The sequence below is a fragment of the Aedes albopictus genome, chromosome 1 (genome assembly GCF_035046485.1).
Source record: "Aedes albopictus strain Foshan chromosome 1, AalbF5, whole genome shotgun sequence".
Classification (NCBI taxonomy): domain Eukaryota; kingdom Metazoa; phylum Arthropoda; class Insecta; order Diptera; family Culicidae; genus Aedes; species Aedes albopictus.
Genome location: NC_085136.1, coordinates 156,427,542 through 156,445,583, shown reverse-complemented (window position 1 = coordinate 156,445,583; position 18,042 = coordinate 156,427,542). Strand labels below are relative to the sequence as shown.

General features: G+C 34.3%; 1 protein-coding gene across 1 annotated transcript; it reads right to left on the bottom strand.

The window, feature by feature from the left end:
* Window positions 1-4,291: 4,291 nt before the first annotated feature.
* LOC115264414 (uncharacterized) lies at window positions 4,292-17,230 on the bottom strand. The gene is made up of 4 exons (XM_029868078.2): window positions 10,868-17,230; window positions 10,598-10,811; window positions 5,415-5,918; window positions 4,292-5,345 (listed from the first exon to the last, which is right to left on the bottom strand). The coding sequence occupies exons 1-4, from the start codon at window positions 10,976-10,978 to the stop codon at window positions 4,378-4,380; spliced, it is 1,797 nt and encodes a 598-aa protein (XP_029723938.2). The 5' UTR covers window positions 10,979-17,230; the 3' UTR covers window positions 4,292-4,377.
* Window positions 17,231-18,042: the final 812 nt, after the last annotated feature.

The window sequence follows — 18,042 nt, the reverse complement described above, 5'->3', positions numbered from 1 at the left end:
AATCAAACCTCTCGACAGCAGCTAACGGTTTCGAGACTGCAAAGAATTGGTATTTTATTTCAATAATTCACATTTTACTTAGCTTATTACTTACATTATACTCTCATGCCTGAATTCTCCGAGACGCGGCTCTCCTAACCCTTCTAATACTGTAGTTCGTTACATTAAACTCTTACACTACATGTTCTCGTAATTTCAACTGACTCCGTACATTTAGATGGTTAAAGGGAACTCGGAACTCATTAGGCACGGAAGGAAATTAGTCTACAATTTCCAACAGCTCAATTTTCTATGATAAAAGAACCTGCGACACCTCAAAATTTGCACAATTCCGTGTGTAATCCAATAGAACCAAAAATTATAGTTTCACCCAATGCTGGGCACCCGGTGGACACGGAACAAGTTCTGGGGACCACAGGGTCTCAAGCAGAAAAGAAAAAATTCCATATCTCTCGAAGAAATTTTTAAATATTTGGTTTTCTGTGAGAAATTCTTAGGAATATCAATCTAAGCTCCAAATATATATCTCGCGTTAAGTTTCATAACGACGTGTCTGCAATGATCGATTTCTTTTCATCGATTTTCTCTTTCTATTTTTACGGGAAGTTCAATAAGTATACTTTCACCTTTTTATACGTTCATCATTGGCTGAACGATACAAAATTCTGCCATTAAAACAATGGCTTGTTTTAACAAAACTTTTATATGTTTTAACACTTCTCTTGAATATGTAGATGTGTCAAAGAAATGTATAAGTTTTGAGTTTGCCTATTCTATTAGCGACAGATTTTTTATCAATCAGCCAATGATGGACGTAAAAAGAGGTTTAGGTAATTCAGTAGGAGACGTTACTGGCTTGCAATTTGAACAAAAATTACCATGGAAAATGTTTTCTCGTCTTTCTGATACATTTCAGTCTCTGCTAAAAATCCCGTTAAATTTTGTGGTATGCTAACGTATGAACCTCATCTACGAGTACAAGAAAGCAAAACATATTGTTCTTACAAACCTGTTGCAAATATTGGGTTGGAGTACCATTCTATATGCTAACTTGGTATGATGATACTTTTTCAGCAACGTGAATGCCGAATTAACCGTTTTTTTTACTATTTCAAAAATGCGAGGCAAACTATTAGAAACAAGCATAAAAATCATTGATTTGTATTAAAGTTCAATGGCACAGCATGTTACCTTAAGCTTCATGAATTGCTATTCAGAAATTCCAAACAAATTTACAAAATCTGGTTTTCTATGAGGAATTCCTAAGAAGACCAACCTCAAAACAAAATATTATCAAAATCTATCTGTTTTATGAAACAAATTCGCAATATTCGTATGATAATTAACAAACTACACAAGCTTATTCAAAATATTTTTATAATCTATATTTATGATCAAAACTTCGAATTTTCATGAAACAAATTCACGTAATTCCGTAAGTTCAAATCAATCGTAAAAAATGTGTTTCTCAAAACTAACTCATATGCACTCTTTACCGTATCATAAAAATCTTTATTTTTGATCTAAGGTAAACAAATCCAATAAACTACCGCATTTTAATTAATTCTTCATAAAGCTCGGAAGTTCATATGAATATTAGTCTGATATTCTGAAAATGTGGGAAATGTGTGCAGATGGTTTTAAATTTTTTGTTTCCTGAAAAAAGGTTTATCACACAATACCGTATTTTTACAATGAACCTCACAAATATTATATTTTCGTTGGTTGTTCGACCATGAACTCTGCCTGGATTCGAAGGTCTTTCTTCGCTGCCTTTGCAATCACCGAGAAGTGCACAAAGTCCGGGAAACAAACCGGGGGCTTGGGTCGCCAGGCGATTAGCGACAGTATCATTTTTCTGAAAACAGTAATTGAAACCAATCACATTACACTAAACGCCAGAGTTTCTCTTCATTACATTGAAAGGCCCTTCAAAAACTACTTGATTAGAAACTCCAGAATATCTTTCATAAATTCATCCAGATATCCCCCTTTAGGGTTTCTTTAGTTCATGGAATCCTGTAACAGTTGTCGATTTTTTGCATGGAACTTCTCTATTTTATTCTAAAGTTCTTCCGAGATGAAACATTCGATATTATTCCAGAGAACCATTCACGCATTGCTTCTACCGGTTATACCAAAAAAGTATTTCATGATACCTCTATTCTATGTTTTTTCATTGATGTTTACAGGAATTTCATCATAGTTTCTTTAAAGATCCAAGATTGTTCGTAAAAATTTTTTTAACAATTCTCCTTTAACTTCCTTATTCCTATAGAGATCTAGATAAATAAATAAATAAATAAATATATATATATATATATATATATATATATATATAAATATATATATATATCCCTAGTTAGAAGTATATTGGAATATGCCATTCAAATTTGGGCTCCTAGACAAATTATACTCGAAAGTGTCCAAAGAAGATTCATTAGATATGCGATGCGATCTCTACCTGGAATGATTCCATTGGCTTACCGCCTTATGCAAACAGATGTAGGCTGATCAATCTAGAAACTTTGAGCGAAAGAAGTGAAATGTTACGTATATTATTTATTTTTGATTTGCTGCAAGGAAATATAGAATGTAGTCCTCTATTGGCAATGCTGAACATTCATGCTCCATCCAGGACATTGAGAGAGCATGATTTTTTAAGATTACCAAATGACGGCCATAGGAGCTTTTTTAACCCGTTTGTAGAATGTTGTCGATTAGGCTGGAACAAATTTCCATTTCTTCTAATGTCACCCCCCCCCCCCCCCTCGCAAAATTTTGACCAGATTTCACATTTTTGAGAGGGGGGCAAAAATAAAATTTTAACGAAAATGAAATTTTTTTTTACGAAATCTGGGCTACTCACAAAATTCCTTAACAAATCCGATGAGTTTTGTGATTTTGCCTAATTGTTCGGGTATTTTCTCACAAAATCCATTTATTTATTATTGTCCCCCCCTTGACGAGTCAAACAGCAAAGTGACAAAAGAAGAAAATGATATTTGTTCCGGCCTTATTTAATTGTGATTATTATATGTATGATTTTAGTATTAGCAAAACTATATTTAAGAATAGAATAAGAAGCAATATTCACTGTTTGATAGGAATATCTTAGACGGTGTCCAAATAAATATATATATATATATATATATATATATATATATATATATATATATATATATATATATATATATATATATATATATATGTATATACAGGGGGTAGACAAAATGTTTGGGATAGGCAAAATTTTTTTGTCTCAAATAATGTTCAATGAACTGTAACTTTTTGCGTAGTTTATCAAAAATTCTCAAATTTTCACTGCAATTTGTCCAGCTAGTAAACTATAATTTGTACAGGTTTGGGTTTTGTTGGTTAACCCTACATTGAGTAAGAGCAATTTCAGCAAAATGCTTCTTTTCTGAGAGCTGTTTTTAAAAGTGTTATATCTCAAGGTACAGTTAACGTAATTTAACGAAATTTTGAACATTCATTACTAATTTATTGGTCTTTGAAAAACATTTGACTTATCTGAATTTTTTTTATAAGAAAGAAAGTTAAAGCGGATTTAATTTTCAAGTGAGAATTTCTAAACATTATACGATTTTGACATATTTGCATTACCTTTTCTATATTATGGATGGCCGTTTTGTTACTTACGTTTCAAATATATTTATATTAAGATGTATTGGAGGCTTTTCAAGTAAACAAAAATCACTTTCATAAATTTTCATACGATGTCAAAAATTTTGCTTTGGTTGTATATATTGAAAAAAATATTTCAATCGCTTTAACTTTCCTTCTTGTGTAAAAAATTCAGTTGAGTCAAATGTTTTTCAAAGATCAAGATATTAATAATGAATGTTCAAAGTTTCGTTAAATTACGTTAACTATACCCTGAGATATAACACTTTTAAAAATAGCTCTCAGAAAAGAAGCATTTTGCTGAAATTGCTCTAACTTAATGTAGGGTTAGCCGGCAAAGCCCAATTTTGTACAAATTATAGTTTAGCTGGGACAAATCGCAGTGAAAATTTGAGAATTTTTGATGAACCATAATAACCAAAAAGTTATAGCTCATTGAAAATTTTTTGAGACGAATAAAATTTGCCTATCTCAAACATTTTGTCTACCCCCTGTATAAATATATATATATATATATATATATATATATTTTTTTTTTTCTTTATTATCGAGATTTTCAGCCCTTGGCTATATATAATATATATATATATATATATATATATATATCTTAAGTGATTTCTTCCCAGTAATGTAGCTATTTGGATGCGAATGAGACATTTTAGGAAATATATTTCGAATATACACATTTTGCACACATTTTTATTTGAAAAATAACATACTATAATATACTTAAAAATGCAATTTCGAAATAGGTTGACGCGTATACTCCGTTGTTGTGTCTCGCATGAGACTCCACACATAATCACCCATCATTTTCGATGTTGCTTGGCACTGATATCGTTGCTCCATATGTTTTATATCTTGATGAAAACGTTCGCCTTGTTCCTCTGAGTATACACCCATATTTTCTTTAAATTTATCCAAATGAGAATGAAGAATGTGCACCTTTAGTGACATTCGACACCCCATGGTTTCAAAATTTTTCATCAGTTCATGTACTATGGCCTCATATCTTGGATCACGATTATTCCCTAAAAATCCTTGAACTATATCTCGAAAGCTTTTCCAGGCTGCCTTTTCTTTCTCATTCAATAATTTCGGAAACGATTCCGATTTTATAAGTTTTTTTACTTGTGGTCCTGTAAAAACACCGGCAGTTATTTTTGCCTCGGAAAGTTTCGGAAACAGTTTTGTTATAAACTTAAATGATTCCGAATCCTTATTCAATGCTTTCACGAATTGCTTAATCAAACCAAGTTTTATATGAAGAGGTGGCATTAAAATTTTTTCCATGTTCACTACTGGATCGTTTTTAACATTTTTTTCGCCGATTTTGTATTGGGCTCTGATTTCCCAATTTTTAATTTTATAGTGGTTCTCTGTGTCTCTGCTGTCCCACAGGCACAGGAAACAAGGGAATTTAGTATACCCTCCTTGTAATCCAATTAGGAAACCAATCATTTTAAAGTCGCCTATTACCTCCCAACCAAATTTTTCATACTGAATTTTGTTGAATAACAATTTTGTTGTGGCATAACTTTCTTTCAGGAGAATGGAGTGTGCAATGGGTAGAGATGGGTACTGCTCGCTTTTTACGCGGTTGTGCAGTAGCACAACCTTCAAACTTTTTGAAGAGCCATCAATAAAGAGCCGCCAGTCTCTTACAATCAATGGAATGCCGATTTCAGAAAATAGACCTGCAAAAAAAGAGATACAGTTTTCTTCGTTTTGATGCTGTTGTCATCCGAATAGATAGAAATACCCACCCTCGATATCTCTACAAAAGCAAATTCCATCTTCGCTGGTGTAATAGGAGGAAAACTCTTCATCGCGAGTTCTCTGGGATGTTATTCTGACGGATTCATCCAGCAAACTCCATTGCTTCAGCCTAGATAACAATAATTCGCTTTTGTTTTTAGGGAGTGCAAGGTCACGAATCAAATCATTTATTTCCGTTTGATTCGGATAATGTGGAATATTGAGCACTCCTCCTTGAAGTTGTAAAGACTCACTACTTGGGACAGAACTTCCACTAACTGTCGATATTGTAGTGGTACTAACAGCCGTTTCACAGGTACGTTGAGGTATGGGGCGTTCAGCGGAATGTGGAATTGGCGCACGTGATGAAGGGATATCAGGGTAAGTTGACTTTTTTTGACCACTAGCCAAATTCACAACACAAAAATAACAGTCGGTTTGATGATTTGAAGGTGAATGCCAAATCCGAGGCACAGCAAATTCCATTAATCTGTTTTCTCCTTGGTACCAACCTGAAATTTGTTTGAATATTTGTATTTGAATAATTGAGAATTTAAAAGGAATCAATAAATAGTAAATATAACATAAACATTCTGCTAACAGTTTTTGATGGTATAAAAATTGTACAAGATTTTGTTATGGCAAGTATGAAATAGTTTTCATTCTTTCCTGAGTAAATCTATAATACAACACATAGAAATATTTAAAAAATGGTAATGCTGCTCAGAGAAGATTTAAGTTTTACAAATTTCTAAAATGACTAATAAATAATACCTTTTCTCCCAAAAATATTTCAAACCTGAAGTGCTTATCTTGATATACCATATTGCGTTGAAAATACATGTTTTACCATACTAAAGTTTTACGATACTTGATACATTTTGTATTCATCCAAATAAAATGTGGGTCATTCCATGTCAAATCGACAAATTTTTCATATGTTTTTGCCACTAATCTTTCAAATACTAATTTATATATTCTAGTTGAATAGAGCCTGCCTTAAAAAACTCTCAGCTCGATTTCTAACACTCGGAGATCATTCGTTCAATCCACAACAAAATTTGAATTTTTAATTATTTTTGAAAAAATCTCGTAAAACGCAATATGCATTCACTCATATCTGGTCAGCCAGAAGTCACTCTGTTTATCTTTTTATGTCCCTAAAAAGCTTTTTCTGCGTAGAATCTGATAGAAATAATCACAACACGGATTTCTTGAAATTTATCTATCATTTATGTGTTTTAATCCTATTTTGAAAGATTTCTCAAAAACACCCCTCTTTTTTGTCGATTTTTTAATTTTAAAAGATTTTTTTGACAGTTTCCCATCTTTTCCGCTTCTTTGTACAGAGTAATATTTGTATTAACAACGATAGACAATTTTAAAGTAGTGCTTCGAGTATTTAGGGAAATGTGAACCTACAGTATGACATTCATTGGTTAATATTATTATCGTCATGTATTACATATATTATATCACCTATCGAGCATATCATTCGTAATAGTAAAAAAACTAAATTACATAAACATTTAATCAATATAATTAATATACTACCCTAAACAAGTTTGATATTGTTGTGGGATTGAATTTTCAACTTACTAGACCAACATGTGAGAGGAGCACCTGTTGGTCTAGACTCTAGATCTTATCAAAAATTCACTCTAATACATGACAAATGTTTAGTCTTTGAAATCACCATAAAGAAATGTTTTCCATCCTCCACCCAACCATTCGAACAAACGCTCTAGTCGTAATTGTACATTGATTCTCCTCTGAGCTACACTGCCTGTAATCGCTGAACAGTCCCAACGGACTCCTATAATGAACTGGCATAGATAGAACAATGATAAACAATAATAAGATGTTGTGCTTATAGTTCTACCGTAGATAAAGTAGAAATAAAAGTCAGTATTGTGAACTATCTGTTTCAATTGAGGGGCCCCCAGATACATAGTGGCTTAAGTGACATTTTGGTCAATTTTTAGTTGATTATAGACAAATATTCATCAGACTTCATGCTTTTCAGCACTATTTTTAGATGTAACGTCAACTAGAAAAAACAGTAATTGGGAGAAAATTTAGTTAATTTTGGAACTCTTAAACAATTTGTATTGGAAGAAAAACTTTTGAGCTTAGTGGGTTTTGCGCAGAGTTTGGTGCCTACACGGTACAGTTCCTACCTTTCAACATGGTGCTCCCAGTTTAGTCCTACTGAAGGCAAAGTTTCAACTGTTGTTTTGTCTTTTTTGTACTTTTTTTCAGGAGTGAGCACCCATGATGTTAAAATGAACTGAATTAATCGGTGCCGTAACAGTCTGTTTACGGTTAGGATAAATTTAGGCGCGTAAGATTTTTAATGGTACGCTGATCCTATAACTTTTCTCTAATAACGAAGATTTCTTCATGATGAAAATATTTATATTTATATTGTTTTTTATTTATTGGTCTGTTTTTTAGACTACTGTCATCTATATATGTAAGGGATTCTGATTTTGAAACAGTTAAACGCAATAAATGACTATTATAAGTAAACAACTGAATATTATTCAATAGGAGCTAATTTTTCTGATAACTCGAAACCCAACTTTTACAATATCCCACGAAGGTTATACTTATTTTACTCTGTACAAATAAGCGAAAAAAGTGGGAAACTCTCAGAAAAATCTTTTAAAATTGAAAAATCGAGAAATAAAAGGGGTGTTCTTGAGATATCTATCAAAATCGGATTAAAACGTATAAATTTGAGAGAAATGTCAGGAAAACCATATTGAGATTATTTTTATCAGATTCTACACAGAAAAACCTTTTTAGAGACATAAAAAGATAAGCGGTATGATTCCTGGCTGATCAGAAATCAGTAAATACGTAATGCGATTTACGGATTTTTTTCAAAAATAATCAAAATTTAAAAATAGTGTGTAGGTTGAACGGATAATCTCCGAGTGTTACAAATCGAGCTGAGGCCATTATAAGCCATTTCCGACCTGCTGAAATTACTTTGAACATTACTTGGAATATCATGTGCCAATCGATTTGTCGATTTGGTATGGAATGACCCATGTTACATTTCATTTTATTCCTCTTTCATACAATAATTCTCTTTCATTGAAACATCACCCTGGTGGTTTTCTTCGGAACTCCAGTGGCAATCACTTTACACCCACCGAAATCTCTGGGTTGCCTTTCAATTAATTTTGCTGAGTTTAGGATGGAAGTTAGCTTTACCTGAAACTTATCACAACCAAAAAATCGGCCCAATCAAATACAAGGCAGCTAAAAATTTGCGGTGTGCAGAACATCAAAGTTACTTTAGGAATTCAATTGCATTCATCTTCAAAGTGTATACAGTCGAAACTAAGTATGTAAAATTTTCTAAGAAATCTCAGGAAGAATTCCTCAACAATTCTCTAGTAGCACTCAAGAAGACATTTCTGTGAAAGATTAAAAATTATCTTAAAAAAAAAATAAAGACATATATGAGAGAATTAAAAAAATGGCTGCCTTGTAAAAACCGAGAGCATGCATCTTGACTTCTTTGTGGTATTGTTGGAAAATACATTAGAAGTAGGGTAGATGATGATGAATGGGCCAGTCCAAAAACTGATCATGGTTGGACCAATTTTGAAAACCCAAAATAATGTATTGTTTTCTTAAAAACTCAAACTACACTCTCACTAATGACAAAATATGACTCTTTCTTCATTGAAATCACATCGGTTTTAATTAAATTACCGCCAAATATTTAAATTATTAATGGTTTTAGAAAGGCTTTCTAGAAGCCCTAGTGGAGCACCAAAAATGCTCAGTTTGTAGCATCGAGAACATAGAAATTCTTTTTCATTTCCTGATCTTTTTTCGTTATTCTATTGCAAAAATATCTAACCTTCTTTGGCGGTTGACCGAAATTTGTCCGAAAACCAGTACCCCGAAAGAAGTTTCTCCGAAAGTTTTTCCCTCGAAAAACGATTCCCCGAATGAACCGTTTCCCCGAATGGACCGTTTCCCCGAAATATTTTTGAATGCAGTTTATTTATGAAAATACCGAAACGGTGTAATCTTGGTTGGACCAAACCATTACACCGTTGGTTACTAGGTCCGGCTTAGTTTGTTTACAGTTTTCTTTGCGCGCGATGTCAATTTCAAAACGTTCGTCGGTCTCAAAATGAAGTGGAAGAGTTTTGAAATTGCAAATATTTGATCTCTACGTACATTATATCAAATAACAGAGCCTTTGCCATCGCGCCCCGACCGTATGGATAGCTGCTCGTCCTGAAATTCGCCCAGTACACCGAGGCTCCCGAAGTTTCATCATTTTAATATCATATCCGGATTCCGTGCGCGGTATCTGCGGCCCGCTACCGATCGTTTGGCCAACCGAAAGCCTCGTACATTAATTGGTTATCACTTCTTGCAACACCGATTCGTTTCGGAACGACAATGCTGACCTGAAGTCCAATTTTCGCTGCGATTCACAAGGAATAAGAAAAGGTTAGTCGAAAAAATGTCTTCATGTTTCGTTGGTTCATCCATGATCATTTATTTGGTCCAACCATAAGCAGCAATGGTCCACCAAGATCAGAATCTTTTGCTCATAAAAGTTAATTTATAAAATAAATGTGCTAGTTATTTCATGCTTCTATGTCGTTTTTTGAAAATTAGATGAGTAAAGCTTTCAGCGAATCACAACTTGGCTGTATAAAATTGGCTACTTTATATATAAAAGAGGCTTCTATTATGACTAAGTGTTGGAATCAACGAAATTGGTCCATTCATCATCATAGACCCAACTACTGTTTTGTTTTTGGTTCAAATACCAGAAATTTTTCGAGTGAAATAAAAACAGATTTCTGACACAACCATTTGTTAGAAAAAGCAGTAAAACGTAAACATATGAATAAGTTATAGAACGTCTATTCTGCCCTTTTAAGCATATCTGAACTATGTTGAATTCAATGCAAGTAGCATTTTTCTCAGTTACAAAGCCATTTAAAATTAATTGGATTTTTGTTTTCATCAGGTTTCATAGCTTAATATAGCACAATAACGTTATGTATCTTTCTGACATTGATTTTAAAATATTGTTTTTGTTAGAGCGAATGGGTCAACCTCGTTGAAAAACAACATGGTACAGATACGCTTAGAATGGCAGTATTGTATAGATAAAAAAATCATTCTAAATTAAATACTGTACCATGCAACCGTCTTGTGCAATTATGACAGGCATAATGTGGCACCCACTGTTTATCTTGATGTTCGACTTCGATGTTGAAATATTGCTTGTATGCTTCATATAACTTGGTATCTTTTCGCAATGTATGTTTGGTTGTTGTCCTGGTAATAAAGTAACCACAAATGTAACAAAAATCATCTGGATGATGATTGCAGTCATCAGATCGCCAAAGCATCTGAAAAAGTGAACAGAAATTTAGCTAAAGCTTTTCAAGCACATTTAGTAATTTACCTCTGGTTTGCCATTGTCAACAGGCCGTAATTTCTGATTAACACTTGATGCAACGTTTTCTGAAGTATGATCGACGATCTGTTCAGCTGCTGCCACTTGTTGTTCTTCCATATCTGAAGTTGAAACCCTTCGAGCATCACCAGTTGCAGAGACATTTGTGCGACTTAGACCAGATCCGCTTGGTCCAGCATACAGGGTTGGAGCTTGTGATGAAGGAATATTTGGATAAATATTTAAGTTCCTCCCGCGAAAGATTTTTGCCAAACAAAAATAACAGTCATTTTGATGGCTAGTTGGCTGACTCCAAATTCTTGGCCTGTCAAATTTCAACCTTGCTGATCTATCTTTTGCTGGTTCTTTGAAGAGAAAACATATTATATTTTTTTTTGTTTCTATTGAAAAATAAGCTAGAAAGCTCAAATGCGGTATCAAAATTTCAACAGGGCATAATTGCTTTTGAAGACGGCCTTTTCTGTCAAGTCGTATTTCAGTCCTACCTAAAATCCATAGCCACTATATAAAAGAGGTTTATACTAATTCTAGTAGAAAGAATTTTTAAATAAATTCATTATTTAGATGGCTGAAAGCATCTCTACTTTTCAAATAGTGAATTGTATAGTAGGGCTAAAGTACGACCTACGGCTTTAAAATAGAGTTGTTTTCAAAAGCAATTGGTCAGGGTTCTGCTAAACCGAACTATTTACCATATGAAAACCATCGATGGTGGCAAACATACTAGACCTAACTGATAAGAAAGTTGTTCATCCCAATTAATTGTGAACTATATTACTAACATTCTGTAGAAGAAATTCGTACCCACAACACATACGGAAATTGTTTTCCGGCAATTTACGGATAAAAACAGTGGAAATTATTCAAAATGGCAAATAGTTCGGTTTATCAGAACTCCAACAAATTACGCGCGTTTGAAATATTGTTACTAATAAAATTGTCAATTTATCTAAAACCTACTAAGCAATCCAACAGCACAACTCTGACAAACGAAATGTGGAACCCAATATTTGTCTTGGTTTTTGATTTCCAGGCCAAAATATTCTTGGTATGCTTGTCTTAATTTAGCTCCATCAGAAATTGAACACTTTTTCACACGGGAGCTTATAAACTCTCCACAGACGTAGCAAAATGAGTCAGGTGAGTGGAGACATTCGGTCGATGACATTTTTTTTTGTATTTCAGTTCTAGGCACTTTGGATTCTTATTACTAAGCACACTTGAACTCAAGTACAACTACTGATTCAGAAACAGAAACTGTAATTTTGCCGAGCAAAGCATTCGTATAAGGACTGTATCGAAAAGTTATTAGCAATGATGAAAACGGCTTCAAAAGATTAGGTTCAACATACAAGTAATTTGATGTTTAACCTTTCGCTGATCGCGCTGTTGTATTGTGTAAAACTCGCTTAAAAAAGCTCGTTCGTTGTACACAGCAACAGCGCGGTGCTGCAGAGGACGGCTGATCGCGCGATAGCTGAACGGTTAACTGGATGATCGACTGTACGTTGGATAATATTTTTGGGTTTTTGGCATCTCAGTCTGATTTATTGGACCTTAAGAACCGAAACGTCGGACTAAGAAAACATATAGTTGTTTTTGATTGACCAAATCAGACTGAGATGCCAAATACCCAAAAATAGTAATTTGATGTTTAGAAATATAGTATAAATCATTGAAAAAGAAATCGAACTGCAACTTTCTAGAAATAGTCATTTTACTTGAGCTTTGCTCGAAAACTAAACACATGTTTTAAAAATTCGGCACAAAAAAATTAATTTGCAAAAAAAATGTGGAAGCAAGTATAAGAAAAAACAAAAATCCGGCTCATTAAGCAAATACATACATAGGTACAATTCTCACGATCACCAAGGACAATTTCCTCTGAATTTTAAAGTATTTCGAATCACTGAAAATAACGCATTTTTCAGGTATTCAGTTTGATGGTGTTCCATCTAATCACGTTGATGTCAATTAAAATTATACAAAGCGAAAAAACCTTTTTTTATTATTCGATGTACATAATAGAGGAGTAGTTATAGCAAAGAACTAAATTTACGCTTTTTTTACAGTCCGATAATAAGTTGATGATGTTTTTTGTATAGAAAATATCTATTTCGAAAACCGGTGTTATGTAATATATAAAGTGTGCGTAATCCCCAACAAGATGTTTTTTCCACATTTTTTTCATTACAAATTTTACTCGCTACAAACTATTTAATTGCGAGGAAATATTTTAAGAAACCGAATTTTGATCAGATTTTTATTTTGTGACATGCATTAATCTATCCATACTTCAATAATACTTAAGATTCTAAAATAAAGAAATGTTGGACTCATATTTAACTAAATCGTAAAGATTTGCTAGTAGAACCGAAATAAAAAGACTTATTTAATTCAGTGTTGAGATATAACGTCATAAACATTGCTAATTATTTTACGATACAATCCATATAAAAGCTTTTTTCTTATATAAACTGGTTTACTTAACTTTACTTAACAATAAAAACAAATCAAATCGTAAGTGGGGTGATAAATCTACTTTTTTGTGTTTAATAATTCAGTCTTAAAATGTAGAACTTCAGTTGCTGATTGGATTTAAATGGTATTCTGTAAGTCATAACAATTCGAATTTTAATTCTCGAGTTGTTTCTGAAAAGCAGGTTTGGAAAAATGTGCAAAAATGTTGTTTTGTAAGAAATTTTAGTATTTTCTATCTGTTCCTAGATTCCAAACCAGGCATGCATTGTGTTTTTATGTTGTTTTGTACAATTCACTATTAAAACACAATTTTTTTGAACTAGAAATCAATTAAAAAAATATCTGTTTTTTTATTCGGACGCAGTAACGTTTTGTGTTCAACGTTTGATTTCAGCGTTCTTTTCGAATACTTTTTATATTAGCGACGCACTTAGAACAGCTAAAACGACATGGAATATTAGAAGTAATCAGCCAAAATAATTCATAACAAACACTGCGCAACATTTTTTAGGCTATCGAAAGTAAACAAAATTTTATCATTGGTTCCTGAGCATCAACCAAACAGCCCAAAGTATCAAATGCAACAAAACCATATTTGAGTTTTAAAAGTTTACAACGGAATTTTGTTTTAGACAAAAATTATTTTCTTTAGATGAAAGTTGGCCATGTCCAGTAACATTTTCATTCTTTCGGAGTACTGTTCGGCTGTCTAAATCTCGGTAGAAATAAACCGAGATTAAGCTTTTAAAAATAATTGTATCTTTTTCTGTAAAAAATAAACTTTTTATGATATCGACACGCTTGAATTAATTTAATGTTAAAGAAAATGATCAAAACTTTAAAATATTCGCGTATTTTTTGCACTGTGAAATAAAAACAACCGTAACTTTGTTATCGGCGCGAAGAATCACGACCACGAGTCCGACTGAGACAAAGATTCGAATAGCACTAGGCAGTGCGGTGTTGCATTGTTGATCTACTCGTAAGCCATTATCACACACTATCGCATGATTCCATATAGGGTTGGTGTTCGAGAATTCGCCATGTAGCAGTATTCGCCACCCTGTATTATTCAGCCTTTCGCTGTATAGATCGATATGAATGATTTTTTTGTAAAGTAAAACACATCCAAATGATATGAAAACGCTGGATGCTTTGGATGCTTTAAGTTTACTCAAAAAAATTAAGAATAAAAAAGTTTTCATAAAATTTTAGCTCCATAAATCAGTATTGCCACTCCTGCTCCAGTATTCACCACCCTCCATAAGAATTGCTTGGGGGCAGCGAATATTGGAACACCTACCCTATCGCATTATTCTCTACCATCTATATCGAATTCTTGATAGGGAGAAGTACCGTAAAACGGGGTAACATTGATCAGCGGGGAACCTTTGATCACCTTGACTATTCTTCAGGAAAAATCAAATCTTGAACATTCCACGACAAAAATCAAGGTGAGTTACACCGCTAATCAATGTTACCCAGTTTTACGGTAATTATTGCTGCATAATTGTGTGACATCCGTCGTAGGAAACAATCGCAGCACATTTAGTGATGATATTAGTAATGGAAGGAAATAGAAGAAGAAAGGGGGGATCCATAAAGTACGTCACGCTTATAAGGGGGAGGGTGGGCTCGGAAAATATATCAAATATACGAAAACCTCGCACGAATGGGGGAGAGTGGCTAAAAGTCCTAAATTGTGCATGACGTACTAAATGGATGCTCCTTAACATAAATCATGTCCATTTAGAATCCGTACACACGGAATCACGAATATCTCTGGAATAAACTGGCTTGTGAAAATGTCAACCTTTCAAAACATGCATATTTTAGAGCGCCTTCATGAAAAAATATCATTAAAATTATTACTTTTATTTTTTAATTTTACTAATGTAAACTTCCTTCAAAAGTTGTCTAACTGTAAAATTTGTAGTATCAAGCTTTTTTGGAAACATATTTTATAGTGCAGTGTCCGGAGTCGGTTTTCCTGTCTTTCTTAGATTCCTAATCGTTTTGACCAGTATTTTTTTCAGTTATGGAAATGGGGGCGTTTGAATGGATGTAGTATATTGGAGACTATGAAAGAGTTATTTTGAAAAACACTACTCAATTTTTGCGTTGCCTCTGAAAATCTTTCGACTGTAGTGACAACTTTCGAATCCAAGCCAAATCTTCTTTGGTCCTTTGCGGTGTTTTAAAAATTGCTAGTGATTTCTGAGGCTTTAGATCTTGTACAATTTTGAGTTGATCATCATGTTGTTACTAAAACGGTGTCCAAAGGAGGACTACCCGCCATGCCATGATATTCGTAGTAAATTTCTCCATGAACACGAACTCCAATCGGCAGGGGACATCTTCTCATGTCATGATCAATAACATTTGAGCGCGTAACAAATGATAGTTTTGGCGATATTTAAGCTTTTTGCTATAGTCGCGCTTGAAAATGTTGAATTTTCAAGGCGTTTGTGCTAGATTTTTTTGTTCGTCTTATTTTCATTCTGGTATATCTTTTGATTCGTTGTACGAAAACCGGTGAAATTTTCACCATTAAAAGAGGAATAGTTTATGAGTAAACTAAGCGTGTCACTAGAAAATATGCAGCGCGTACGGATTCTAAGTGGACAATGCAAACACTTACACACTTGATCTTCCGTAGATTTTCTCACAGAAAATCAGAGTTTTGTTACATGAAACTTTAAAGCTTAGAATGAATATTTAGATCTTGAATACATTTTAGAGAGGATTCCGTTTGGCGTGTTTGGTGTTTGTGGTGACGTTCCAATGAACTTCTCGTATATAAATTCCAACTTTTGAGGATATATATATATATATATATATATATATATATATGAAGATACGGTATTTTGTGAATTTATTTTATGTTTTTTAAAAACTTAAAAGAAGCGAATACACCTTGAGGATAAATTCAAGAAGACTGTTCATATACTATGATGTATCCGGGAGATGCTTTTCTTGAAGGCATACTGATTTTAAAATATTTATAGGAAGATACAGTATTTTCTGAAAATAGATCTTAAAAATATAAGGTAGAATTCAATTTCATTATACTTACAATCCCAGATACTATTTAAATTGCATACTTGAAAAAAGAAGAATCGGTTGAGAGACAACTAAATTAAAGTGGAAAGTTGATAAGCTTGTTTTAACCCTTAATCACAAGGGACAAGACATTTCTGCCAGAGATCCTGTGGAGTTCCGTGGCCTCCGGGTGCCCAGCGTTGGGTAAAACTATAATTTCTGGTTTTACTAGACTACACACGGAATTGTGCAAATTTTGAGGTGTCGCATGATGGGATTCTTTTGGAATCAAAAATTGGCCATTTCTGTCGGAGACCCTGTGGTCCCCAGAACTTGTTCCGTGTCCACCGGGTGCCCAGCATTGGGTAAAACTATAGTTTTTGGTTCTATTGGATTACACACGGAATTGTGCAAATTTTGAGGTGTCGCATGATGGGGCTCTTTCACCATCGAAAATTGACCATTTCTGTCAGATACCCTGTGGTCCCCTGAACCTGTTCCGTGGCCACCGGGTGCCCAGCATTGGGTAGAACAATAATTTTTGGTTCTACTGGATTACACACGGAATTATGCAAATTTTGAGGTGTCGCATGACGGGGTTCTTTTATCATCGAAAATTGACCATTTCTGCCAGATACCCTGGGGTCCCCTGAACCTGTTCCGTGGCCACCGGGTGTCCAGCATTGGGTAAATCTATAATTTTTGGTTCTATTGGATTACACACGGAATTGTGCAAATTTTGAGGTGTCGCATGATGGGGTTCTTTCATCATCGAAAATTGACCATTTCTGCCAGTTACCCTGGGGTCCCCTGAACCTGTTCCGTGGCCTCCGGGTGCCCAGCGTTGGGTAAAACTATAATTTCTGGTTCTACTAGACTACACACGGAATTGTGCAAATTTTGAGGTGTCGCATGATGGGATTCTTTTGGAATCAAAAATTGGCCATTTCTGTCGGAGACCCTGTGGTCCCCAGAACTTGTTCCGTGTCCACCGGGTGCCCAGCATTGGGTAAAACTATAGTTTTTGGTTCTATTGGATTACACACGGAATTGTGCAAATTTTGAGGTGTCGCATGATGGGGCTCTTTCACCATCGAAAATTGACCATTTCTGTCAGATACCCTGTGGTCCCCTGAACCTGTTCCGTGGCCACCGGGTGCCCAGCATTGGGTAGAACAATAATTTTTGGTTCTACTGGATTACACACGGAATTATGCAAATTTTGAGGTGTCGCATGACGGGGTTCTTTTATCATCGAAAATTGACCATTTCTGCCAGATACCCTGGGGTCCCCTGAACCTGTTCCGTGGCCACCGGGTGTCCAGCATTGGGTAAATCTATAATTTTTGGTTCTATTGGATTACACACGGAATTGTGCAAATTTTGAGGTGTCGCATGATGGGGTTCTTTCATCATCGAAAATTGACCATTTCTGCCAGTTACCCTGGGGTCCCCTGAACCTGTTCCGTGGCCTCCGGGTGCCCAGCGTTGGGTAAAACTATAATTTCTGGTTCTACTAGACTACACACGGAATTGTGCAAATTTTGAGGTGTCGCATGATGGGGTTATTTTGGAATCAAAAATTGGCCATTTCTGTCGGAGACCCTGTGGTCCCCAGAACTTGTTCCGTGTCCACCGGG